The sequence below is a fragment of the Symphodus melops genome, assembly GCF_947650265.1.
Source record: "Symphodus melops genome assembly, chromosome: 21".
NCBI lineage: Eukaryota > Metazoa > Chordata > Actinopteri > Labriformes > Labridae > Symphodus > Symphodus melops.
The window spans coordinates 7,964,178-7,989,583 of record NC_136711.1 but is presented as its reverse complement, the minus strand read 5'-3'; the positions used below and the strand labels follow the sequence as shown (position 1 = coordinate 7,989,583).

Below are 25,406 nucleotides of genomic sequence, written 5' to 3'. Positions count from 1 at the left end.
ATCAACAATAATTTTACATTTTTTTCGTTTTTTTTTATATAATAAGCATCACTTATCTTACTGAGAACAGTATTTCTGACATACCAGATCTCATCACTTGTATTTGTAGTTTTATTTATTTAACATTTAACATTATTTGATTGTAATTCCCAGTCAATCAGTAATTCACAGTTTGGATGCCAATTGATATATTTTATTGTTCTTCAATTTAATTTTCTGTTTATATTTTACTGAACAGAAACTTGAAACATTATATTAGAAAATCTTACCAGTCAGATTATATCTTTTAATCTTTTCCTACTTTAGCAATAAAAGAATCACAACAAATCCACAACTTGAAACAATCGTACACTAGTGTGTCTTAAACTTCATCGTGTGATCAGTGATGTGATGTGTTTTGGAAAATGGGATCGCTACAATTAGTGTAGAAGTACAAGTACTACATTAACACTACTTGCAGTTTTGTCCTTGGCTTTTACTTGATGTGGATCTTTAACACGCAGAAAAGACATTTCTTACACTTGGTCAAATTACCTCTTAATTTATTTAAAGTAAGCATAATCCTTAACAAACTACAATACTTTTGACATGATGGCGTCTTATTTTAAAACTATCTCTGATCATCAAAGAACGTGGAGTTGCTATTCTGTGTGTTGTTTAAATCAATTTCAGACATTGTCATGATGTGTTCATGTAAACAAAATGCATGAACAAACTGTTGAAAGAAATCAAAAAGCAGAAGTTAACAAAATCCTACAAATATGTACAAGGAAACAATGACAGAAAATAAAGTACATGTACAGTAAAAATCTGGATTTACACTTAATTACAAGAGAAAATTACAATTTGTATAGATTAAATAAAAAAAGACTTGGTGAGAAAGCTTCTTCTTTTTTTCCTTATATTACAATGCAAGTATTGCATTACGCTGATGCTGTCATGGTCCCCTGCAACACTGACAGTTTTTAGTGTGCCGAAACAGTCTGTGCATCAGTCCAGGAAGAAGATGTTGTTGAACTGTGTTGCACAAAGCCTCTTGACCTCCTCTGCAGCGGGAAAAAGACAAAAGGACATAAAGAGTGAGGCACACATGAGGACACCTTTTTGTTTATACCCAGGAGGTGGAGACTCACCGTTTACTTCAATCAGATTTGCGTTTTTCTGATTCAAGATCACATACAGTTCTCTCTGGTCTGACTTCTTACCAACTACCCAGTAGTCTGTCATAGCTTTAACGATGATTTCTTCATCTTCATCCACCCTGAGGACAGAAAGACTGCAGTTAGCGCCATCAAACAATATCACATTTACAGCATGTATTTGTAGGAAAATGTTCTTCAATATTATGTGTTTACCAACATGGACATCAAAACTTCATAAAAAAAGTCCTGGCGTTTTCCTATTTCTGGAAGTTTTCATCAAAAATTACCTCCAGGCTGTTAAGTTAGTGTTTAACATCTAAAAACAGCCAAGTATTTTACGACAGAAATAACACTGTGGTTTGCTTTGAGCCGAGGGCAGCATCTGCACACAAAGAGGAACTGATTCACCATTGGAACAAATGCTCTATGTGTTGATGCCACAGCATGTCCTGTAGACTGAAAACAGGGCTGTCACATGAGGACTCCAGTCTCATGACCATTTAAATTGATAGTGAGTTTACAAGATAGCCGGGGCATCACATTACTTATGAGAATGACAACTGTGCTCAAATCATGTGAGAAAGGTTTCAGCACATTTTCTTGCTCCATGAAATTGGAAGTCACTGTGCTGGTTTGAGGTCAGTCACTGTGAAAACTTGTAAATAAATGTCTGGAGGCGTGTGGAGATAGATACAGCTACAGTTTTAGAAAGCCTGCGTTCTCTGCTTCACCTGGCGAAGTCGCAGTTGATGTCTCCCAGGATCTTCATGAGGTCGGGATGGACGGAGGTGAGGCAGACGCTGGCGGTCTTCCTCATGTGGATGGTGCTCTTTTCTGCCAGATTCATGTGGTTGAAGTAGATGAACTTAAACTGGGGCTCCTTTTCCGGCCTGAAAGGACAGAACGTAATCAATTCATTTGTTTATAAATGTAAATAAATGATAGTCTGCTGTCATCCTAGGTAGGGAGAATCATAAAAAAAAACTGACAAGCAGCTAAAACGGACAACAGAGCAGTAATTGCTAGAAGAGTGCGTTTGTATGCCGACTTCTCTCTTTGCTCCCTCCTGTTCCTTTACAGTCCCAGCTGACCAAATCAGGGCAAAGACAAGAATGTCAGCTGAGGATTTTGGGACGGCATTATTTATTCAAAGGATTCTTTAGCAGCGTGATTAAAAAGGAGCCCATCACATTGTCTGGGCTTGGGAGTCCAGTCTTGGATTACAGGCAAGGACGTCTCCGTAGCTAATGGCCAGGGTTAGGGGACAGCGGAGCGGGATGCCAGTCTGAGTCTTTAAAGATAGCCTGCTTGAGTTACATTTAAGTAGTGTGCCCCAACGATATCACATGGTGCCAGAGTGTCATCTATCACTGCCAGCCAGGCAGAGCTGCATACAAAGGATTGTCTGGAAACTGATGACAAACAATAACATTTCTTTACGCTGCAGTCGCTCCAACTCTTGACCAGAATTTAAGTAACCGTTTTTTTATTTACTGCGGATAAATCTCTGGATTATTTTCTCAAACCACAGATTGATTATTTGGCCTTAAAAAATAGAGTGAGATAAATGCCCATCACAGTTCCAGCACCCTCATAGGGATGCCATCAAATTGCTAGGTGTCTCACTTCATGTCAGCAGAAACATTTTTAGCGAATAAAACCAAGAAAAGAACAACATTTGTCCAATCAGGAGGCTCCATTTGGGGAAATTTGTCAAATTTCATTGAAAAACGATTGATTTATGAAATAGCTGTACATGATAAGTTTCCATCTGTTCACGAAAACAATGACATTAAAATCTCAGCTTTTGTCATCAGGTAATCACTGTGAAGCCATTTAAACAAAATCTGCAGAGCAAGTATCAAGACATCAAGAGCTGTGTGCACAAACTGAGCCTCAGTAATCACACAGTGTGGAGTTGTCATTCAGGGGAGAGGTGGATTCTCTCGACTGACCCTGATATCCTGCGGTTAATGGTGAACTGTTCACATATATCAGATGCCAGCAGAGTGAGCTGAGGGCCAACCAAGCCGTCTAACTGCTCACAGAAGTCCCTCGTCAGCTCCACAGAGGCTGCAAGAAGAGGACAGGAGAGTCCTATTTTAGATGGATACAAACTGTGAAACTGAAACATATCCAGAATAACAAAAATAGTAGAAACATCTTTCATAGAAGATGCCAAGGGAAAGTGAAAAAAGAAAAAAAAGAAAAAAGGAAGTTCCCTTCGTGCGTTCGGATGGTTGGTACTTACCATTGATCATAAAACAGGCTGCTGCACTCATCGCCTGGAAGAGAGCAGATCAAAGCAGTTTAAATGTAGACTCGGGGAACACAGGTTAGAAATGACATTACTGTGATGGTAAACATTTTGGGAGCAGTTTCATCATTTTAAAATCCAGCTCTTTAATCCCTAAAGTCTATATCATTTTATTAAACAGTGGAAAATGAAATCTTTAATCAGCTGTTCCAACACAAATCCTGCAGTCACAGATTTTAAAAGCCTTGATCCTGTTTTCAAATATGAAACATGTTGCCCTAGAAAGGACTGATTACATGTGCACACTGTCCCAAACTAGCAGATCACTTCTTTTTTGTTTCACCTTATAAACAATCAGATGCAGCTCCTCGTAGCCGTCCTCTGCGCTGACAAATATTTTGGGAAATCGGAATTTGGCTTCTGGATCTTTGAGATTGGTCGGTCCTGTTAAAAACCTGGAAAAATAAGCGGTGGGTTCATGTTTTAAGTACGGCCGTGAAAAATAGTATTTCTATTTCTGAGACAATTATTACAGGACAAGGTTAAAAACAAAAAAAAGAGTTGTGATGCCTTCAATGCGGTACGAAAAGAGAAACCTCAAGAACGATGGAACACACCTTAGCAACGTCAGCTCAAATAGTGGTGCCAAGAGTTTATCATCTTTATATTGTATCATTTGATATAAAACATTAAAGTGGAATTCCCTTGAGCTCAAAGACCATGACACAACAGCACATCATTACAATATGTCAATACAAATTTCATATTTCCATTTCAAGAAAAAACAGGCAATGGAAGAAAAAGAAATTAGCATGTAAAAACAGACGAGGATCTCGGCACATAAAAAAAATAAATAAAAAACAGTTCAGGAATAGCAACTGAACCCTTCCGAGCTTTGACCTCCCTGAGGTAGACACCATTGTTAAGCTAAAGTCGCAAAAAATGGAAAAGCTGATCTCCCAAATTCGGAGCAAATCCTGGGTACCTGGTAAAGCAGCCATCTAGTGGAGTGAAAATCCTAACAGCTGTTGGTGAGTGAGAAGAGATTACGCAGAGGTCAAAGGAGTTTAGCCAGTTCAGCTTTGAACATTTAAAAAAGAAAAAAAATACAGATTAGATAAAGGGCACGGAAAATTAGCTGGCCATAAAAATGTAACCCAATCTGATCAACGGAATCCAGGCAATGAAGTGTGTGGAAGGTGAAGCAGTAAGCTTGTGAGCATCTATTATACACACGGTTTCAGTGTTTGACTAACTTCTTCAAAACCGTCCGTTAGTTCGTTCCCATTTTAGTTTACCTATGTTGTACCGCTAACAGCCTCTGATACAGCCTCATGAGTTCACCAAGATTTAATAGCACACCAAAAATCAACAGGTTTTAGTCCAATCACCATGTGACCACAGTCTATTGCTAAGAAAAGATGCAACGTTCGTCAAAGGCAACAAAAAGACAATAATCAGTATTTGTAGTTCACACAAATAATGTGGTACCTGAGGGATACTCAGCAGACGTTACACCTAAGCCTTGGTCGAGAACTCGTTAACAGGAAGAACAGAGTGGTATGAAAAGCACCTACATGTACCTAGGCATGCATCTACTAAACAGACTGACTCAGAGAAAGCACACTTACACACACTGCTGTATCATCTGCGTAAAGACGCACTTTCTATATCTCTGTAAATCTCTGAGTTATACCTGTGTTATAAGATCATCTAAAGCCAGACATTTGAATTTAAGAAAAAAATGTTTTTATTAAGAGTTTACTGGAGATTCTAAGATCTCAGTAAGTAGCATGGATGTAAAACTCCGGGGACTCTAGATATTGTGAAGTTTCCGGTTTAGATGTTGGCGAGAGGATGTCCCCATCATCTTTAATTTAATCACATCAGTTGCTGGTGGCAAAGTGTCACGTTGTATTTTAAAGATATTTGTGACTCCCAAAAGATAACCCGCTCTGTCTTTGGAGTTCTCCTGAATTTTCCTTAAACACCATCAGCAAGTCAAACTTTAGGTATTCTCCATACACTGGTCAGTTTCCAAGAACTTTCTAATTCAATCATTACAAATCTGATGAAATTCTCTTCACTCATATTCATATTGGTAACAATTATACCAGCTAAACATCAAAATGCTTGGCTTTGTTAAAATGTTAGCATGTAGCTATATTCCCCACTGTGCCGAAGAACATCCTCACACTGGGGAAGCATGGCTGTTACCTCATGTTCATTTATTCATGCAAAGAAATGTTGTTCTCATCTGCACTATAAAGTTCAAATTTGAATGAGAATAAAGAAAGTCTAGTTTAGAAGTGTGAAGTGCGTTTTATTGAATAATTTCACCAACAATCCAAAACCCAAAATTATTCCATTAAAATATTAGAGAAGATGAATCAATCACAATAAAAAAAAAAACTAAAGATGGCAACGATTTCATGATCCTCCTCAGAGGATCTTTATTGTCTCCAGCCAACTTTAATTCTGGACAGCGTGAAATAGAGCCAAACCTAATCAAGCTGCTCACACTCAAAAAAAAAAAAAAACAAACAAGCCCTCAAATGACTTGAGTTCACGACTCTACTCTTCCCTCCCTGAAGGATCCAAAGGATGGGACCCCATGCTCAACAAAGACTTCACTGTTGTGCCCTTTAAATGCTGGATAACAAGAAAACCATTTACTATTTAGTGAAACCACTAAGCGTGTGCTTCTCTTGTGTAGCTTTCACGTGCACTCTGCTGTCAGAGGACGAAAGCCTACTTCTAAAATGACAATACATGAAGAGACATATGAACTAAAATACAAATGCTACTCCTGATTTCATCTGACACGGGTCAGAGACTTACCTCCCATAGTGCAAAAGATTCCCTGCGACCTCCGGCCTGAGGGGAGAGTCTCTGCCAGCCAGCTAAGGAAAGACAATGTTTGAAGGCTCAGAGTCATCTTGTTGTATTTTCTGTTTAGATCATTCATTTAAAACACATTCTTGTATTGTTTGACATTAGGAAGGGATTTGGGATGTCATGTCAAACTATTGCTCATTTGCTGTTGTTTTTCTAGATAGCAGTGAGCCTCTTTATTCTAGCCTACAAAGTCATCCCCTGCTCCTTTATTTCTTTCATTTTGCCCCATTTTTTCCCCCCACACTTCTTTCAGCTGCTTTATATTCTGTTGTCTCTCCTGCACTCCCAACCCTCCTCACCTCTGGTTCAGAGTGTCTGGGAAACAATGAAGTGGTCAGGTACTTGTACAGGATCCTCATGTCATCTTGTTCCAGTCCGCTCCTGCAAGACCCAACCGAAATGTAAGAATAACACCGTCACACCTTTAAAAGTTAACGCCACACCTTGTTAAATATTTTTTTTTTAAAAACTGTAAAAACAAAATGTAAGAATGATACCGTCGCACCTTTAAAACTTAACGCCACACCTTGTTAAAACATTTTTTTTTTTAAACTGTAAAAACAAACATGTGACTGCGTGCAGCATTTTCAGTGTGCTGTCAACTGAGGAGTGCTCGATGTGCTGGATGTTAAAATAGCATCACATGCAGTCGTAGTGGCGATTACGGTTCATCTGTGTCAGTAAAGGTATCGTGATGAATACTGTGCACAATGCAGGCACTTCATTTTGGACATTAATTAAAAGCTCTTCAGATCAAACGGCTCTGGAGTCATTTCATTAACAATCTGTTAATCCCTCCGTATGTACACAGCCAGCCAAGTGGCAGGTGACATGTCAGGAAGCACATTAACTGCAAAGAGGATTACAGGTCGTGGTTGGAGCCACCTCTGTTTGCCCAGCATGCCTTGCTGAGTGTGTACATATCAGTTGCTGGGATTTTACATTTGTGTATGTTTAGAAAGCATATGTGGGGTTATATAAGGTGGTGACGGACGACAAGAGTTGATTTGGTATGATACAACAAAACAACCGAAACCCTCAAGTGGATTCTGGAGTCAAGCACATGGACTTAAGTGATAGAAGCGTGTACCAAATGAGCTGGTCGTTGTAGAGAAAGGCTGTGTATTTGATCAGACTGAGGCTCTCCTCCACTCTGTTGACGAAGGACTGGATCTTCAGGTAGGTCATCTTGTCCAGTGGGAAGAAGCTGATTCCTCCGAACACGTCCAGCAAGTCGCAGGACTGCAAGTGCAGAGTCTGCAGATACTGTGGAGGCCACACGGGCACAAAGAGGCGGAGAAACACGAGAGGAGAAGGTGAAAGGGTTTAGTTGAACGGCTCAGTGCTTTGTTACAGGGCAATGAAGTCAAGAGGGATGAGAAACTTTGGCTGATGCTCTGTGGGGACGCTTGCGTCATCCTGCAAGGAAGCACTGACATTGAACCCTTGATAAGCACACCAAACCCCTCTCTGTTTCTGCCTGTCTGAGGGTTACTAACTGGAGAGGGAATCCTGTGTCAACTGAAGGAGGGTTTTCCCTCATTAGGGAGAGACTTCTTATACTTTAAAACATTTTGATCCATTTAAGCTGCATCATTCCAGGACATCAGGCAAATCCAGCTCTGTCAATGCCAGCTCAAAATATGCTCGACATGAAAACAGATGATAGGATTTAATGTTCACTTTTTTTTTTACCCTGTAGAAGAACTTTTCAAGTTTCTGAATGAGCAGCTCAACGCCGCCAGCTTCCATGGCTCTGCCAAACGTGCCGTTGAAGAGCTGCAATAAAAAGAAAACGTATAAATAAATAAAAGGTACTCTTGTATGAAGTCAAATGAGCTCACAAGGAGGACATGCAAGAAAAAAAAGAAAAGATACCAAACACACCTTGTACATACTGTAGCATTCTCTAACCACCGCACCATAGACTGTGTCCTACAGATTAGAGAGGGCACAGTGAGCACAACTTCAAACTGAAGGAAACAAATGTTGGCGGGTAATCTGTCGGCACTCACAAGTATTTCCTCTTCCTGATATTCTACTGTTGGGGGTTTGCCATCTTTGTTTGGTTTCTCGATCATCGGGTTTCGAACCACCTGAGGAACGAAGTTTGAGACGGATTAGAGAGCTCATGCTTGATTTCTGTCTGACGGTGACAAGTGGGTCAACAATGTCACAAAAGAAAAAGAGTCACTGATGAACAAGTGTTGTACGTAAAGCCTTTGAGATACCATGACTATCCAGAAGCTGTCCTCGGGCTCAAAGAAGAACTGCCGATTCTTCTGTGTGTGCAGAGATTTTGCTGGTTTTGTCGGGCAGAATGTCCTGAAGGATGGATGACGTGACCATGAAAACAAAGGAAACACACTGAAATACCTTGTGTCGCTTTATACATCTGATATGTGTCTTTAGCAGTTTGACATTCGCCTGTTGTCTTCTTCTGAGGTTCTGATGGAATTGATGCGTTTTGATTTGTTGGAAAAGCCAGTGACGTTGAAAGGTCACTGCTGTGTTTTCATAACTGCAGACCTACAACATTTCACATTAGTTAGAACAAGTCTGAATGATTAATGTCTATCACATGTTTGGGAATGATCCAGTGTATAGGTCAAGGTTCAAATGATTATCGTCTACTCTTCAGTTTTGACTACAGTCTCCATCTACTTCTCCCTGAAACAAACCCACCTCTGACCACAAGCATCCAGATAAAGAACACTTTTTTTTTTAACAAAAGAAACAACAAAAAGGGTATTTCAGCAGAAATAGGAAGGCAGTCAGACACCAACAATAACAAAGAGAACTTGAAGTGGCGAAGATAAAACCCTTTTAGTGGAAGTGCTCAGATGGGCTCATAGCAAACAGTGGAACAATTCTAATATCATTTTTACCATTTAGTAATATTAGATACAAGGTTTTTATATCACAGCAGTTATACTTTGTTTTTGAAGTTTAAATCCATGACAAGAAGGCTAAATAAACACACACACAAATCCACCAATGAAAAACACTTCAGAGGATTTTCAGATCCAAACTCTTTACCTGGTGAATTGTACAATGGCTTCACATAGGCCAACATTTCGGATCTTCTCGTTCTTCTCGACGTCACTTGGGTGGTAAAACAATATCTTCTTCTCTTCCTAAAATAGGACACATCCCAAATTAGCAATGCAAGTGAAACTAAATAGGAAAGGAAATGTATTTAGCTTGAAGTCAGGCACTAATCTGAGAATGAAGCTCACCTCTCCTTCCCGGGGTCCAAATGTCGGGTTATAAATGAAAAAACTGAGCAGAGATGGTGTGAACTGTTTGTCTTGCATTCCTGATGCCATTCTGGGACTGTAACAAAAGGAAAGATTACACAAACAAAAGATGACAACCTTGCATTAATATCTGTCTTGCATTATAAAAAAAATCATGCTTTACCTAATCATCAGCATTAGTAGAACGTGTTTCTGGATTACTTTGCTTTAAAGGCAGTTTGGTTAGCATGCCGTGTGCCTGCAGAATAATAACAAGTACAATCACATTAATAAGACAAATGAAATGATAATAAACATTCATGTCAAACTGAAGGAACAAACATTCTGAGTAGGTTGGTGTATCAGGGAAAAGTTTGAAGTACTGAATGCAGATTTATCAGGTTCACACCATTACAGCTGATATGAGATACTGTAGATGCACTGATTTTGAAAGTCAGGGAGGCAAAGAGACTGATGTTGAAAGTTTAGTCCCTTAGCTAATGGCCAAATTCAAGACCAACATTTTTTGTACGACTTCTTTTTTTATTTTCTGTTTCAAACTAGCTACGAGAGCCAATGCATTTCTATTTTTGCTTGTCGTCCATCCTCCTCTTGTCACAGATCTTTCCTCAAGACTTTTACACTGCCAATGTTTTCTTTAATGCGTGACCAAGGAAAACTTAACACTTATCTATCAGGTGATCCTTCCGCAAGGCCTTTTCTCTTTAATCATTAGTTTGGTATCCCAGCTTCAGCTTTCCAGCATTAGATTGATGCAAAACAACAGATACACATCAGCCACCGACATTCGTGCATGCCACATCCTTTGCTGCTTGACCAATGTCTGTCAACATGGCCAATACTGGAGCATCCCAAGCAGATACTCTGAGCTGACGTATTGACATTGGAAATGTCAGATTGGCACAAAGCTTCTTCACAGAGTAGTGTTAAAGAAATGTAATACCTGTCAGCCAGTATAGCTCAATAACAGACTGGTTCTATGCTCTTACATAGAAGTAAATGGGATTTTTAATTACAGAACATTTAATCCAGAAAATAATGCTTGGATGATTGTAAATGATGTCGTGAAACAATCTAGCAGAGGGCGTTGTTTGCATGAATCAAAACTAGTCTAAATAAGACAATGCTCTCATCCTTCTCAGGGTGGGATGTTTTATTATTTCAGCACTGTTGTTTTAGATTACATTCATTTTAATGAGGTGTGTGAAGTCACTGATCACGGGGGGCGGGGGGCGGGGGGGGGATTTATGAAGCTAGTTGTCTGTAACCTTTTAATACATTAATTAACAATTGACTAGAAGCCAAGTGTGTTGTGCGCTTTTCCATCTAAATATTCTTAATTTAGCCAATAATCTATAAGCCGTATCACCGATTCAACAGAGCAACTTTGGATAGATACAGACTTAAACTGTCCTTTGCTGCAGTAAAGTTAGTTTACATCTTGTTTAAACTGTGTTGTGACTCAGTTAATCTTGTAACTGTGCAGTGCGGAAACCTGAGCCTTTTATATAAATAAAGACGCAAAAAAGTTAAACACAAGGTATGGCTATGTATTAACGAGCACAACGGCTTGACATAACCTGGTGACAAACCAGCAAACAGCCGGACTCAAGTCAATATGCAGCTAGTGTAGCTAGCCGGGCTATGCTAGCAGTGGAGAAAAGCTTAAAAACACGAGAACACGAGAGCAACACGACGGTAACACTCACCTTACAGAGCATAGGTCCGACCCGTCCAGGAGCCTGTGGTTGTACAGTGCGTAAATAATAATTTAAAATGAGGAAATGAAATCAATGATATGAAGAGATGCCGCATTATACTTCACATTCTTAACTTCCTGCTTTTGACAGCGCGGTGTCACAAGGTCTTCTGTTCGGGTAAAATTGATTTCAAGCCAATAAAGGTTCCTATTGCATAATTAGGACATGAATTATAAACTTTAAAGAAATACTAACGACGCGTACTTGATATGTGCAATTTGTGGTTTCATACAATAATATTTGGGTCACGTGGTATTTGGCAATGGGTGTAATTCTTTTTTTTTTTTAACTGACTTTATAAACAAAGAGGTTCTTTTTTTCTGCATCATGACAATTAATTTTAATAAACGGAAAAAATAGGTATTCTTATGTATGAAACAAAAATGGTTAATTTGTTTAACCTCAAATTATTATTTTTTATTAAGTCTCGTAGTTTTTTGTTCATGTCCTGCAACTTTCTGTTACAATATGAAAACTGACACTGAAAACCGATTTAACCTCAAATATCCTGACATGAACTTTTTGTTAATAATCTTTGAATAATAACCTTTATAGCCTACCTTCAACACAAGTTTTCTGGAACCATTTCCACCATCATCATCGTATGTTTCTTTGTATATGTATATTTCTTTATTAAGGCTATTTTTTTCTTTATTTGATAAGAGAGCTAAAGGGAGACAGGAAATGTTGGCAGCAAAGGGCTAATGTCAGATTTAAACCCACGGCTGCTGTTATGGAGACTATAGCCTCCGTATATGGGGTTACACTTGTTTTGAAAAACGTAATATGAAATTATGATGTAAAAAATCATGGTAAAGATGTTCTTCTTTAACCTTAAAGCTTAAGCCAAACTCAACTTGTGTGTGTAATTACAAGTGGCAAAGAATGAATATATACAATGTATAAATTATCTCAAGATACCTTTATTTCCTGCTTTCATACATGTGCTTTATTCCGTTGAAGACAGTTTTTAAACTGTACTGGACATACATCATTTTCTTATCCATCTTGCAAAATTCTTATCCGACAAACACTTAAAGAGGTGATCTTAGTTTTCACATGTTTATTCATCTAATTTTTTTGTAGGAGGTAGGCTTTGCACAGAAAAGGACACATGGACAAAAATAGAGGAAAGAAAACTACAAGTCATATGTATATTAAAATAATTCAAGGACACTTTTAAAACTATTGGACAGATTGGAGCAGAAAAATAATCACTGGGAATAGAAGCTGTGACCAGAGGACTCCTGAGGTGTTGGGAGGACAGATGATCTAAGTACTTGTGCTCCTCACATGACGAAATCTCAGGACAGGACCATGATCTGGAATTCTGACAAAAGAAAGTCATGGTGAATTAGTAACAAGTAATCTGCAAACAAAGTCACTAAACAATAAAAGTCAGCACACTTGTTTGCTGTTAATTTTCATTGAACTAAACAGACAGTAAAATGAAACCAAATTCAACCTTATGCTGAACTGTTACATGTATGATTGACGCCGGGATCACCTCTGAACTTTTAAGTGACAGAGCACTAGAAAATATAAACAAATACAGACTAAAAATAATCTCTTTTGGATTGTCCAAATCCTTTATCCTATTATGTAAGACAGCTTAGCTCAAATATTGCTCGTAACTAGAGGACAGGAAAATCAGGGACAGGATTTTTAAGGCTGTGACTGCATGCAGATGTTTTCTACTTTGATAAACCTGAAACAACACAATTCAACAAATATCCTCAATAAACCCTGTCCATTTCAGGTGCTCCCTATACTAAATAAGCATTGGAAAAAAGCTTGTATTTAATTCAGTTTTTTACCCTGGTCTGAAAAGATTTACTTTTTACAAAATCTCTACAGTAAAAATGTTGCATGTAATGCGCTTACGTCTACCAACTACATCTGATGTGGAAGATATGTCGACAACACACATAATGTGCTGCCAAACAGCACTTGTAGCCATGCAGGACGTGTTTAAAGTGATCATGAAGAGCAGCACTTGTGGTTATCATTTGTAAAGTGTTGCCTGTTTTACATTAGATGTTTCTATGTTTGTATTCCTTTTTCACTCCCTCAACAAATAGGCCAGAGGGAATGTACAGTGATGACATTTAATAATCTTCACTTAATCATTCAAGAAAAACTTTTCTGTTAGATTAAAGACTTTGATTGTAAAAAAAGTCCCACCGGAAAAAGATAACATAAACAGTATAGTCAAACTGCTGTGGTACAAACATAGCATGATATAGCATAAGAAAGGGCCGTTGGATACTCCAAAGGTTACGTTGGGCACCCCATATACGGAGGCTATAGTCTCCATAACAGCAGCCGTGGTTTTAATCTGACGTTAGCCCTTTGCTGCATTTCCTGTCTCCATTTAGCTCTCTTATCAAATAAAGAAAAAAATAGCCTTAATAAAGAAATAGCATAATAAAATATTTTTAAAAAACCTAGCTGCTTTTAACAAAGTATCTCAAAACTACAGGTGAAACTGGGTATTTTAATTTGTTAGTCTTTCCATGCAAACAGAGCTTCTCTAACTTTTAATTTGTTTAATAGGGACAATGCCATTTAACTGGGTTTAAAGTTAGGGTTGTTAAAGGTTCAAATGAGGCAAAAGCATAAGAATTTAATACTAACAGTTTTTTAATAGCATAGTTTGCTAACATAGATTATGGTTGTCTGTCTCCGCCCTCTGAGACTTTATCCGGCCAATGACATGTTGTCTGCTGACCTTATCAGTATGAAGATTTATAATCAAAGAAATCAGATACACACCATCTGCTCCAATTCTGCCGTCACTGTCCTCATCAGCTGCTGAGATGAAACTCTTCATTTCTGCTTCGGTCAGGGTCCTCGCCCCGGGGACAAACCTCTGCAGGAAGTATCTAAACACACACACACACACACACACACACATACACACACACACACACACACACACACACACACACCATCTGCTCTAAGTATTTGAGGTAGCTCTACTCTGACACACTTTTAAATACACATAACACCACTAATTCCTAAATTGCACGCAATAAGACAAAGGGGAATTATATCATCAGGGATTATTAGGAGAGGCCTGATGGTGCTATCCAAATAATACCACCACACTAAATCTTTGTGTGTATAACACCAGCTCTTTAACTCGCTAAAAAAACATCATATGAAACTGAACTGACTGTTATTATAACCTATAAAGCCGATGATTATGTCAAGGAGGATAACATTTGTTTCCAACTTTTGTTGTTTCACACACTTCAGCTCTGACTCCTCAATGAAGCCACTGTTGTCCTCATCAAGGATCTGGAAGACATCTTTGATTTCCTGGGGCGTCTTTGAGGACAGGCCACACAGCTGGAAAAACTTTTTGTAGCAGAAGGAGTCTGGAGCTGAAAAACACACATGCAGTCACAAACAACCAAGATTTACCACCCCAAAAAAGAATGGTGTTTGAGCCAGCCCAGAAGTCCACCAGTTTGAGAGCTGCAGAATGTGGAGCTTAAAACAGCATGAGGTTGCCCTCCCATGCTTTTATCTTTTAAGTCCATGAGATACAGTTAGATTTCATCGGGATTCAAAAGCTGATGTGAATTTAGTTGTAATGTTAATGCAATGAATCATGTGTGTGTGTGTGAGGAGAAACTACCTTGACAGTCTTTGACAGCGTTTTCAATGGCCTCAGCTGAGAGGATAGAGGTAAGCGACATGTTGGTCCTGTTGGGTCAAATGAAACCACCATAAATAAAAAAAAATCTGTCTGTCTGTCTGTCTGTCTGTCTGTCTGTCTGTCTGTCTGTCTGTCTGTCTGCATGCACTACAAACACTTTTTTTGGGTGATTTACTCCCTTATTTGGTTACACTGGATTAACTTGTTTTGTATTTGCAGATGTATTAAGGTTAATATGATGAGCCCAGAAAATACTCTTATTGTGATTGCTTTGCAAAATGAGAACAAATTTCCATTTAAAACTCTCAGGAATAAATTAATGCACAAACCCGATTTTCAAAAGCTGAAATGTAAATAAGTGTAAGCATTCAAGACTATATTGAAAATGGTAATAAGCTAACATTTTGTTTTTAAATTCCAAGTTGTATTTCCTCTGGTGGCCTGTTAATTTCTGCAGAGCTAATTGCTACCTCCGATGACTTAATTGTGTTGGGCCAGATAATTGACACTCAGGGACTGCAAAAAAAGAGAAAAGAAAAAAAGAAGATCGCATTGGTTGAGGGTCGGATGGAAATGGGGAATTATTTTTTTTAATTGAGAAAAAGCTGAACCTTTGGCAGTGATCATTTTGGTAAAAAAGAAAACTAAAACACGTTTTTTATAAATTAAATAAAAGCCAATGATTGGGCCATTTTTTTTCCCTCACATGAAAGTCACATCCTCAACCTTTTCCCATTTCAAAAATGACTTCAATGCTCTGACTCCCTATCATGACATCTGTCTAATAATTTTAATAAAGTTCTTGTTGCCAAATTCAGAAAATCAACCGATGTCAAATTTAGAACTAACTTTTTGTATTTTGCGGAAATGGCATTTGACTTAGCTAGCAACTGATCATAATGTGGTTAATAATCTAAAACTTCTTAAATGACTCAAGATAGGATAAAATTAACCTTTAAACTATATGAAAGAACATATTGGCTGTTTTCCATTTTGCGCCAAACTTCTTCATAGGAGGCAGGTGGCACATAAAGTCAACACCTGAGTGTCCCTCGTGTGGCTGTTGGACTCACCGCTGTTGATTCCTCTGCGTCCAGGTCTCAAGCAGCAGCACCGGATAAGGCTTTGTGGTGCGATCAGACAGCTGGGTCACTGTTATATAGCCTCCACGGGGGTGGATGCTATAGTTTCCAACCTGTCTGCGGATCAAATTTTCCCGCAGCCAGCAGCCTCCTTCTCGAGTTCCTCACCTGTCCAATTAACTTTTCCTGTTCTGCGTTGCCTCTCCCTCTCTGCCTCCTGCATATACCCAAGTTTGGTCCAAAGCAACCTTTCCGCCTATTCACTCTCTCTCTCTCTCTCTCTCTCTCTCTCTCTCTCTCTCTCTCTCTCTCTCTCTCTCTCTCTCTCTCTCTCTCTCTCTCTCTCGCTCTCTCTCTCTCGCTCTCTCTCAGGTGCACATGCAGGCTTACACAGACATCTCAAATGTAATCTCTCTCTCTCTCTCTTCTATCTTTGGTTTTAGGGAATAATCTCATAAATTCAGATAACAGCAGGTCATAAATCATCTTATGACTCAGCAGCAGGGGTAGGGGATTGTTGTGGAGGTTTTTTTGGGGGGGATTTTACATGGATTCGCTATTGAATTTCCCTCAGGATTAATACAGTCTATCTATCTATCTATCTATCTATCTATCTATCTATCTATCTATCTATCTATCTATCTATCTGTCTGTCTGTCTGTCTGTCTGTCTGTCTGTCTGTCTGTCTATCTGTCTGTCTGTCTGTCTGTCTGTCTTTTTTATGGACTATCAACATTGTCCATCCCTGAAAAATAGACCTAGTTAGCCTAAAGGACCAAAAACAACAAATATAGAGGGAGTTCACATTTACCACTTCTATCAAACCCGTATGGCAGAGTAATTCCACAGTAGAGTAAATAGGCTATGCCACCATACTGAGTTGGTGCATTGTATTGTATCTGGAAATGCTCTGAAACTCAGTTGCACAAGGCTGAAAGGTGAAAGCGTTGAGTTGTCACCATGATAACAAGCCAAATGTATCCTAAGTATATCATCAAAGGGAATCCTTTAAAACCATCTGACACAGCATTGTCTCTGGTGAGCCCAGTCAGCACTAATTACGTTAGCAGAGGAGAGGGATGCTTTTTGTAACAAGAACCGTGGGAATAAGTCTCATTATTATTTAAAACAGGCCTATCACATGCAATGAACCTGTGACTTTGACACTTTGAAATTAGAGGTATTTTCATGCTCACTTATAGCCTGACACTGAAAAATAAACAATTTATTGATGTGAACTCGGAAAACAAAGATGCAGCTATTCAATGTAAAACAAACAAACAAACAAACAAACTTCAAAGCCACTGAAATCATAGCGGCACCTTTAGGCTATAGATCACAGGCGCCACCTTGAGGCTGCGTCCAGTCAATGCTGAGCCATTTTTACTTTGGGCATGACGTGCTGAAAGCTTCAACAAGAATTGTAGTCACTGTATTATTTTTTTAACATCGAGATTTTCAATCATTTTATATTCTGCTTAAAAAAAAAATCACATCCAAAACCTTTTAACATAGGCCTACATCACGTTAGTTAAAGAAACTAGGCTATAATGTATATTTCTACAATTAAAAAAAGAAAAGAAATTTGATCTTATATTCTCATGCAATTGTATACTGGTCCTATTGACAGGATCCTATTTGTGCATATGTATATTTCAGCCTGTGTGTGTTGTATGATCATCAGTGTAATTTTTTCCCACCTTGCAGGGATCAGATCAGTAAATCTTAATGAGATGTTGAGTGCATTAGCTAGCCTATAGTTTGTTCGTTTTTTTGTTTAGTTTTAACCTCTGTGAAATATTTACACATGGTGAAGGTAAAATCAAAAGGACACTTGCTACAAAAATGCTGGTTGGGAATAAAAAAATTCAGAAACAAGACAGTAATTTATAAGGGTGAGAAAAAGGCTTTTAATCAATTAAAAATAGAACTTACATTTGGTTTATTTGGCACATTCAAGTCCCCTTTTTAGGTAATGTTAGCTAATCATGTGACTGTTGACCTTCAAACTTTTGGTAGCCTAGATAATGTTTAAGCTAGGATATAAAAGGCTCATTCACTTTGCTTTTTGAACCCTTCTCCACTTCTTTTGAGATTATTGGTTTGTTTAGTTTTTTTTTTTTTAAATGTTTGGCATTTAGCAAGGTTTTCACTTGTTGAGCCTCAATTGACACACCATCTTAAAATAAACCATGCAGTAGCTTTGGGATTTTCATTAAGGTGCATAGCCTAAGCTAAAGTCTTCATCAAGTCATCTTTTCTATAGTCTTTAAGGGCTTGACCTAATTAAAATGTGTGTATTTAGTGAAAAAAATAACACATTTTAACTCTCAAGCATTAATGTATTAGCTATATCTTTAGGCTATAGTTAAAAGCTTTTGCAATTTACTTCTCCAATTATGCATTGATAAAAAATAATATAGCAGGCTGATTAGGATTCAACACATTTTTTTTCTTGTTACTGCAGTCCAATTTTAAGTTAAGAAATATGATTCATATTATAAACAGAGGATTTCCCTAAGAGATCATTTTTGTTCACATTTTTGTCTTTTTTATGGTCATTTAGTGGCTTGACCTAAATAAAACTGCCAGATTAGCACTCGACAAAGTTAAGGTTTTTAGACCACTCCCTAGAATATGTTAGGCCTATCATTAAAGCTTCTATTTGTGACTTTCAATTCACAGCTGATTTAAAGACCAGACTAAGACTTGTGTTACTGAAAAAGAACCTTTATTGTTTTCTCATCGTCCGTCCGTTTTCCATAAAAGTGCATCATCACTGATCTCATGGTAAGCAAAAACTCACATAGTCAAACGACGACAGAAGTGAGAGAGAGAGAGAGAGAGAAAGACACAAGTCAACCACGCCATACACTTAGTCAGGTACATTCATAGTGGACAGCGAAGGGGTGAGCACTGCCAAAGAGAGAGAGAGTGAGGGGTCACAGTCTGTTTACAGTCGGGTCAGGGGTAAAGGTCAAGTGTATAAAAGTGGTGTGGAGAAGTGAGAGAGAGAGAGAGAGTGGATGGGAAGAGGAGAAGAGAGGAGGAGTTTGTCTTGGCTCAAGTTGTTCCTTTGAGTGTTGGAGTAAGAAGTTGTCTGCCTATTCATTTATTGCTTGATCATGGCAGAAAACTCTGCAGGAAGAAAAAGAAAACAAGAATTGTCACATTCAACTGGAGTTCTGGTTCTTATCCTTCTTAAGTTGTTAAAAAAAAAGTTTTTCTCACCATCAACTCCGATCTTGCCGTCACCATCAGAGTCGCCGACCTTGAGGAAAGCCGCGGTCTCTTTGTCAGTCAGAGCTCTGGCGGAGGCAGAGAAATTCTGCAGGAACAGCCTGGAGAGGATGATGAAAAGAGAAAATCTGAGTACTACAGTAAATAGCCTACAACTGAAAGATATACTGTATGTTTACTGTCATGCACACATCATTTCTGTATGCATGAATGTACTGACTAACTGATCAGTCATTTCATGTTGCTCATTAATTTGTTTTGACATTTGTGAAATTCATCATCAAAATTAATTAGATCTTCCAAGACATGTCAAGCTTGCTTTGTTTGTACTCTGTTTTTTTTTCTAATGTCCCTTGAGAACTTGAGATAACAGTAGAGAGAGTTGGTGCAGACACTTATGGCTGAGGAGAAACAAACTGTTCTTGAAAAATTTTGCAATTTGAAGATTGAAATAGAATCTGTGTATTATAAGGGTTTGGTGAATCGTTAGATTAATTATAAGAGATGACACTTACTTAAGCTCTTCCTCCTCAATGAAGCCACTCTTGTCCTGGTCAATGACTTCGAAGGCTTTCTTGATTTCATCAGCAGACTTGCTAGACAGACCGACCTTGGCAAAGAATGCTTTGTGGTCGAAAGAGTCGGCAGCTATGTGGAGACAGAGATGAGGTTGTATAAGACATTGAAACACACCTGAAAATGTTTTAATGACGCTGCACTGTACATGAAATCTCAACCTCCATTTCCAATATCAGTAGAGGGATTTGAAGTTAATGTGCAGGTGTTTTCATCTTAATGTGGCTACTCTAATACAAATAAGATTGTCTGTTGGGTCACACTGCCAATTCTGCAAACCTGCAATACCATTAATCAGCTCTGACAGTGTATTTGAAAAGATAATAAAAATATGCACATCTAATCTGCTGCAACTATTATATGGTTATGTGATTAGCACATTAGTAAAGAAAGAATCCATGGTCATGCTTTTACAAAGCAGATCTGAAAGTGCATGGGTCACTACTATCTCTACTCTGTGTTATAATACTGCATGCTGTGTCATTTTGTTTGGTGGGGTTTACCCTGGCAAGCTGCAAGGGCTGCAGTGATGTCAGCTTCTTTGAGGGCTCCGGCCAATGCCATTTTTAGCTGAGGGAGGAGAGAAGAGGACAAGTCATCAGTTCAGCAAATCAGTATACAATTTGATAAATGATAATACAGCTTTCAAAGTTCAAGGAGTGATTGTCAATCTTCATAAAGCCATGCAATAACTGTTAGATGTCCTCTTTGTGAATATTCCTCTCAGGAAGCCCCAAAAAGAAAGGAACATAATCAATAAAGGTAGTCCAATTTTTCCAAAATCAAGCCCTTCCAGGCAAAATCTCAAACATCCTTTGCAGCAGCAGTTGGTTGACAAATAGACTTTTCCCATTTGGTTCCTTAGTTGGTCCAAAATCAAACTCTGAGCTTTGCCTTTTCATCGATTTATATCCAAATGCATGAAGTTGAAACACTGAACCCCTCTCTGAGTCAGGCAGCAGTACCTAAAGGTTTGCAGCTCCTCTGTGAAACTCACCTTCGGGTTATCTCTAAGGACTAGAGTGAAATGGCTCAGATGAATCGGCTCACTGCAGTGGGGCACTGACAGTCTTTTGCAGGCTTATATACCTTCACAGAACGGAAATATGATGCATAGGCTCTGTAATGGACACTGTGTAGAAGCAGTCAAAGCAGTCGGTCGAAAAATGTGTCCAGTAGACAGAGCTGTTCTATTTATATGCACATAAATGAAGATGCTTAAATGGTAGGCCAAGTGTAGACCTATGCAAAAGTGCTTGATATTGCATAGGGCTAATAATATACGCTGCTGATTTGGATGAAATGGACTCTGGTCTCTCTGTAGTTTTGAACTGTGCAGAGCATGGACCAAATGAAGAAATAGGTCAACTTTTAATATGTAAATTGCAGATTATCAGAATGCAAAGTTTACCATTTACACAATAGATTGTGTGCTATGATGTGTTTAGAACACTCCATCCAAGACTTTTTCCATAAATATTGGAAGAATGAAGAGATGCTCTAAGACTGCTCGAAGACTGTTTTTTAAATAATAAATATCATTCTTAGTACATAGTGTTATTTGCTCTGATAATGCAACCAACGATAGAGCAAATGCAACTTTTTGCATTGACATGTTGATTAATATCCCTTCATGTGACCTTTGACCTGAAAAGTTTTGAAAAGCAGCCTAAAATTCCTGCAATTGTTTTGCTGGTATTTCAGTCTCAGAACAGTCTTAGTTGTTTTATGATTTATTATATCTTTTACATTATATTATATCTATATATATATTATGTCTTAAAAATTTTGCACATATAATATGACAGGACTTGTGTTAAAACAGATGTTTCCATATATTTATTCTGCAAAATAAATATCTAATTGTGTGTGAAACTGAGTGGGACAAAAAAAGGGATTCTGCAAACTATATGTAATTCTTGCTGATGAAGGTAATAAAATATAAGCTCAACAATGCATCGCTACGGTCATTTATTATTATTTCAAAGAACAGCTCAAGTTTATGAATATTTTGGCATGTTTATAAGGAGTTTATAAAGAGTGTCACTTGTGCATTATCATAGGATTAATCTCTCTCTGTAATTTAATGCTTCTTTGATGATGAAAAGTTAGTCCTCTTTACTACAAGGGGACAAACATTGAAAAAGGGTACAGGAGTTTGACTGCAAAGGCAGCTCAATCAATTGAGATGCCTTTCGTTAAAAGTACCTGATCATCGTTTACTACCATGCGGCGAAAGAACTGTTTGCCAGGATTTATTTTTGGTCCTCTTACAGTAATTCAGATCATTTCTACTTAAGGCAATGAAACTATTTGATGCTATTTTAGGGACCATTGAAAAGTAATACCTTCAGTATCCTCGTCATATTAACATTTACCAACTGAACCATGAGCTTGGGTTCCCACACTACAGAAAACAATGTAATTAAACAAAGGTTGGAAATGAGGGGGCTTTCCATGCTTATATTTGGCCAATGACTGTTGCAGGCTGTTGTGTGCCTGTTGTACACTAGAGGTCAGTGTGGGTCAGTGTGTCAATCTTGTGACTACTGTTATAATGGCGTTATCATTTATATATCCACAAATTGATGATAACGCCGACAATTAATTGGTATATAACAGCCTTTCTGCAGATAATCTTTGAAATATATATACATTTGTTTTCACAAACTTGATTACAAATCTACTGAAAAACATACAAAACTCAACTTCCCCTTCAACATTTGCTTCGGTCAAATGAGGTCTCTCACCTCAAACGACTGGGCCATAGATACTGTAACTATTTCTGCCCTCCTTCAATATCCAGCTTAAATTTCAAATATCTCACAGCAGGAACGTAACCCATCAAGTAAAGCTATGAATGTCAGTAATTTAAGACCAAGAATACCATCACCAATCATATTCTCAATTATATATTTTGAAGTTTGCCATAATTGCTAGTAAATTTAGAAAGCAAATTATCCTTATAAATGCACTGAAAGTGACATCAGGATGGTGTTCTGAAGCTTTGCAACCACCACAACCACTTCTGTTTAAACTCATTTATGGTAACTAACTACCTCCATATCTCTGCTGCTCCACCTGATAGCCCATTGATGCAGCAGGAACAGACGTAACCTATATTTTCAGTCTCTGTGGCTTGCCATCTGAGAGAGAGTTGCAAATAAATGTGCTTCATTGACAGAACACTTGTAAATGTTCCAGCACAGAAACTCTATCTGCCTGTCCCAGAGTTCCTCTTCTGGGTTGTTACAAGTCCTCCTCTGACTGGTGCTGCTGAAGCTCTGCTGACACTAAGTCTTCCAATCATAGAGCCGCCAGCTGCCTCTGATTCAACTGTCTATGCCCTTACCCTTTCTGCAACTAACACCAATCAACATTTATGAGCTGTAGTGTAAAACCCAGCGTGCCAAAGCAGATATGTGATGCAAAACTACAAAAGAATATAGCTGTGTCATCCGCATAGCAGTGACATAATGTCACATTTCAAACCTGTTCCATGTTTTGCAGACAATGCTCAGTAATGCGTTTCAATGATGTCCCCTAAAACACAGTCAACTAAACTTGAAACATGCTTTAGAGACATTAAAATGTGAAAGACAAGTCATTTTCTTTTTGATGGTATTGTAGGGATGCTAAAAGTCATTTGTGGATCTTCATACACCTATTTGTGGATCGTGTTTTGCATTTGTGGATCTTCATACATCCATTTGTGGATCACGTTTTGCATTTGTGGAGCTTCGTACACCCATTTGGGGATCTTGGGGCATTTGTAAATCACCTTCTGTTAGTTTGTGACTTATTGGCACTAAAATAACTCCATACAGTCAGAACTGGATAGAAAACACACACAGGCAGGAAGAAATACAAGACAAGAAACACTAGGGACAAGAACTACAAAATAAATCAGGAAACACAAAAGACACAGAGAACTCAAGAATGTAAAAAAACACAATAGAGCATAAAGAGGCATTACGAAATAAAAACAGGAAACACTAAAGACTAACCAACATTCATATTAAAACACACAAGGGAAACAAGCCACACCAGGAAAGAGTTAAAACTAAAGCAAGAAAAAGAAATATAAACTCTGTAATACACAAATAAAACTCTATCTATCTATCTATCTATCTATCTATCTATCTATCTATCTATCTATCTATCTATCTATCTATCTATCTATCTATCTATCTATCTATCTATCTATCTATCTATCTATCTATCTATCTATCTATCTATCTATCTATCTATCTATCTATCTATCTATCTATCATCTGTTTCAATAGATGTAATTAGACAATCATTGTCTCCTAGCCCCCCTTAACATGACTGAGGCTATCAAAGTGGTAAATAAACTCAACACATAGGAAAGAAGTCTGCTCAGCTGTTGGATTTTTCTTTGATATCAGAAGAAAGAAAACATGTTAACATCTCATGGAGAAAAGTATATTTATTTTCTTGCAAGGGAAGACACATCACAGAGGGTCATTTCAAATGTAATTTCTCAACTTTACAAATTCTTTCCTACAACATAATTAAATACTTTGAATACATATGATCCATGGATGAGCCCATGCTCTATTCTGAGGCTATTAAACATGATCAAAATATGTCCACCCATGTGAATATCACCATACAACAAGTTTTATGGATTGAGTATGATTTATGAAGACTTGACCAGCGCGGAAAATTCTGGAAAAAAAGATAAGGACATACATCGATGAAGAGTAAATGTTGGTATTTAGGGTCAATCTTAAATGACTTTCACTTTTAAGAATTCTAAACATTCATGTTGAAAAAAAAATAGAAGGAAGGCTTTTCCCTGATTTACATCTGCATGCTTCAATCTGCCTACCTTCCCATCCAATTTTCCCATCTCCATCTGAGTCTCCCTCCGAAAGGAAAGCTCTGGTTTCAGCTGCTGTGAGGGTCCTTGCTCCTTTAGAGAAGTTCTGCAGGAACAGTCTTCGTAGAGCACCAATTGAATGACACAGTGTAAAAAAGGATACACACAGATTACAAAGACAGAACAGACATTTTAAAAACAAAACAAAATATACTTAATATATGCAAACATTAAAAACATAAAAACTGTTCAAGTGATTATTTTTAATTAAAATAACTAGGTATTTGCACAGTTAATGCTCAACTGTAATTCATCCTGTTCTATGAAGCCGCTTTTGTCCTGGTCCAAAATTTTAAAGACCCTCTCGATCTCTCCTGGAGTTTTCTTGGACAAACCCACTGTTTTAAAAAACATCTTCGGGCTGAAGGAATCCTTTGCTAAAAGATAAATTGAAGATAAAATCTCATTAAACCCAGTCTGTTAACATAATGATACCCTTATTATATTCAAAAAACAATACACAACCATCTCCTTACCCTTACAAGCATTAATAGCTGAAGTGATGTCCGAGGCTGCTAGAAAGTCGGTGATGGCCATGGTGGTGGAGACTGCAGTGTGGTTGATGTTGCAGACTGGTGCAATATGTGACCACTGAAGGGTAGAAAGAAAGTAACGGTG

General features: G+C 38.0%; 4 protein-coding genes across 5 annotated transcripts; all 4 read right to left on the bottom strand.

Annotated features, from left to right (window-relative positions):
* Positions 1-272: 272 nt before the first annotated feature.
* ccz1 (CCZ1 homolog, vacuolar protein trafficking and biogenesis associated) lies at positions 273-11,501 on the bottom strand. Its single transcript, XM_079334179.1, has 17 exons — positions 11,267-11,501; positions 9,721-9,795; positions 9,537-9,633; positions 9,337-9,434; positions 8,529-8,622; positions 8,313-8,393; positions 8,185-8,232; positions 7,993-8,076; positions 7,388-7,563; positions 6,597-6,678; positions 6,241-6,302; positions 3,743-3,854; positions 3,394-3,427; positions 3,098-3,215; positions 1,874-2,032; positions 1,134-1,261; positions 273-1,046 (listed from the first exon to the last, which is right to left on the bottom strand). Exons 2-17 carry the CDS (start codon positions 9,732-9,734, stop codon positions 991-993), a joined length of 1,443 nt encoding a protein of 480 aa, XP_079190305.1. The 5' UTR covers positions 9,735-9,795; positions 11,267-11,501; the 3' UTR covers positions 273-990.
* Positions 11,502-12,220: 719 nt separating this feature from the next.
* Positions 12,221-16,311, bottom strand: pvalb9 (parvalbumin 9). The gene is made up of 5 exons (XM_079334158.1): positions 16,058-16,311; positions 14,964-15,031; positions 14,574-14,706; positions 14,093-14,202; positions 12,221-12,647 (listed from the first exon to the last, which is right to left on the bottom strand). Exons 2-5 carry the CDS (start codon positions 15,022-15,024, stop codon positions 12,622-12,624), a joined length of 330 nt encoding a protein of 109 aa, XP_079190284.1. The 5' UTR covers positions 15,025-15,031; positions 16,058-16,311; the 3' UTR covers positions 12,221-12,621.
* Positions 16,312-18,775: 2,464 nt separating this feature from the next.
* Positions 18,776-20,974, bottom strand: pvalb3 (parvalbumin 3). Its single transcript, XM_079372177.1, has 5 exons — positions 20,880-20,974; positions 20,386-20,452; positions 19,822-19,954; positions 19,298-19,407; positions 18,776-19,204 (listed from the first exon to the last, which is right to left on the bottom strand). Exons 2-5 carry the CDS (start codon positions 20,444-20,446, stop codon positions 19,179-19,181), a joined length of 330 nt encoding a protein of 109 aa, XP_079228303.1. The 5' UTR covers positions 20,447-20,452; positions 20,880-20,974; the 3' UTR covers positions 18,776-19,178.
* Positions 20,975-24,320: 3,346 nt separating this feature from the next.
* On the bottom strand, positions 24,321-25,406 carry LOC306817175 (parvalbumin, thymic-like). 2 transcript variants are annotated; one of them, XM_079333848.1, is made up of 4 exons: positions 25,271-25,406; positions 25,033-25,165; positions 24,738-24,847; positions 24,321-24,574 (listed from the first exon to the last, which is right to left on the bottom strand). In XM_079333848.1, the coding sequence occupies exons 1-4, from the start codon at positions 25,323-25,325 to the stop codon at positions 24,546-24,548; spliced, it is 327 nt and encodes a 108-aa protein (XP_079189974.1). In that variant the 5' UTR covers positions 25,326-25,406; the 3' UTR covers positions 24,321-24,545. The 2 variants fall into 2 exon arrangements, with proteins under 2 accessions (XP_079189974.1, XP_079189973.1); XM_079333847.1 differs by having other exon boundaries at positions 25,265-25,400.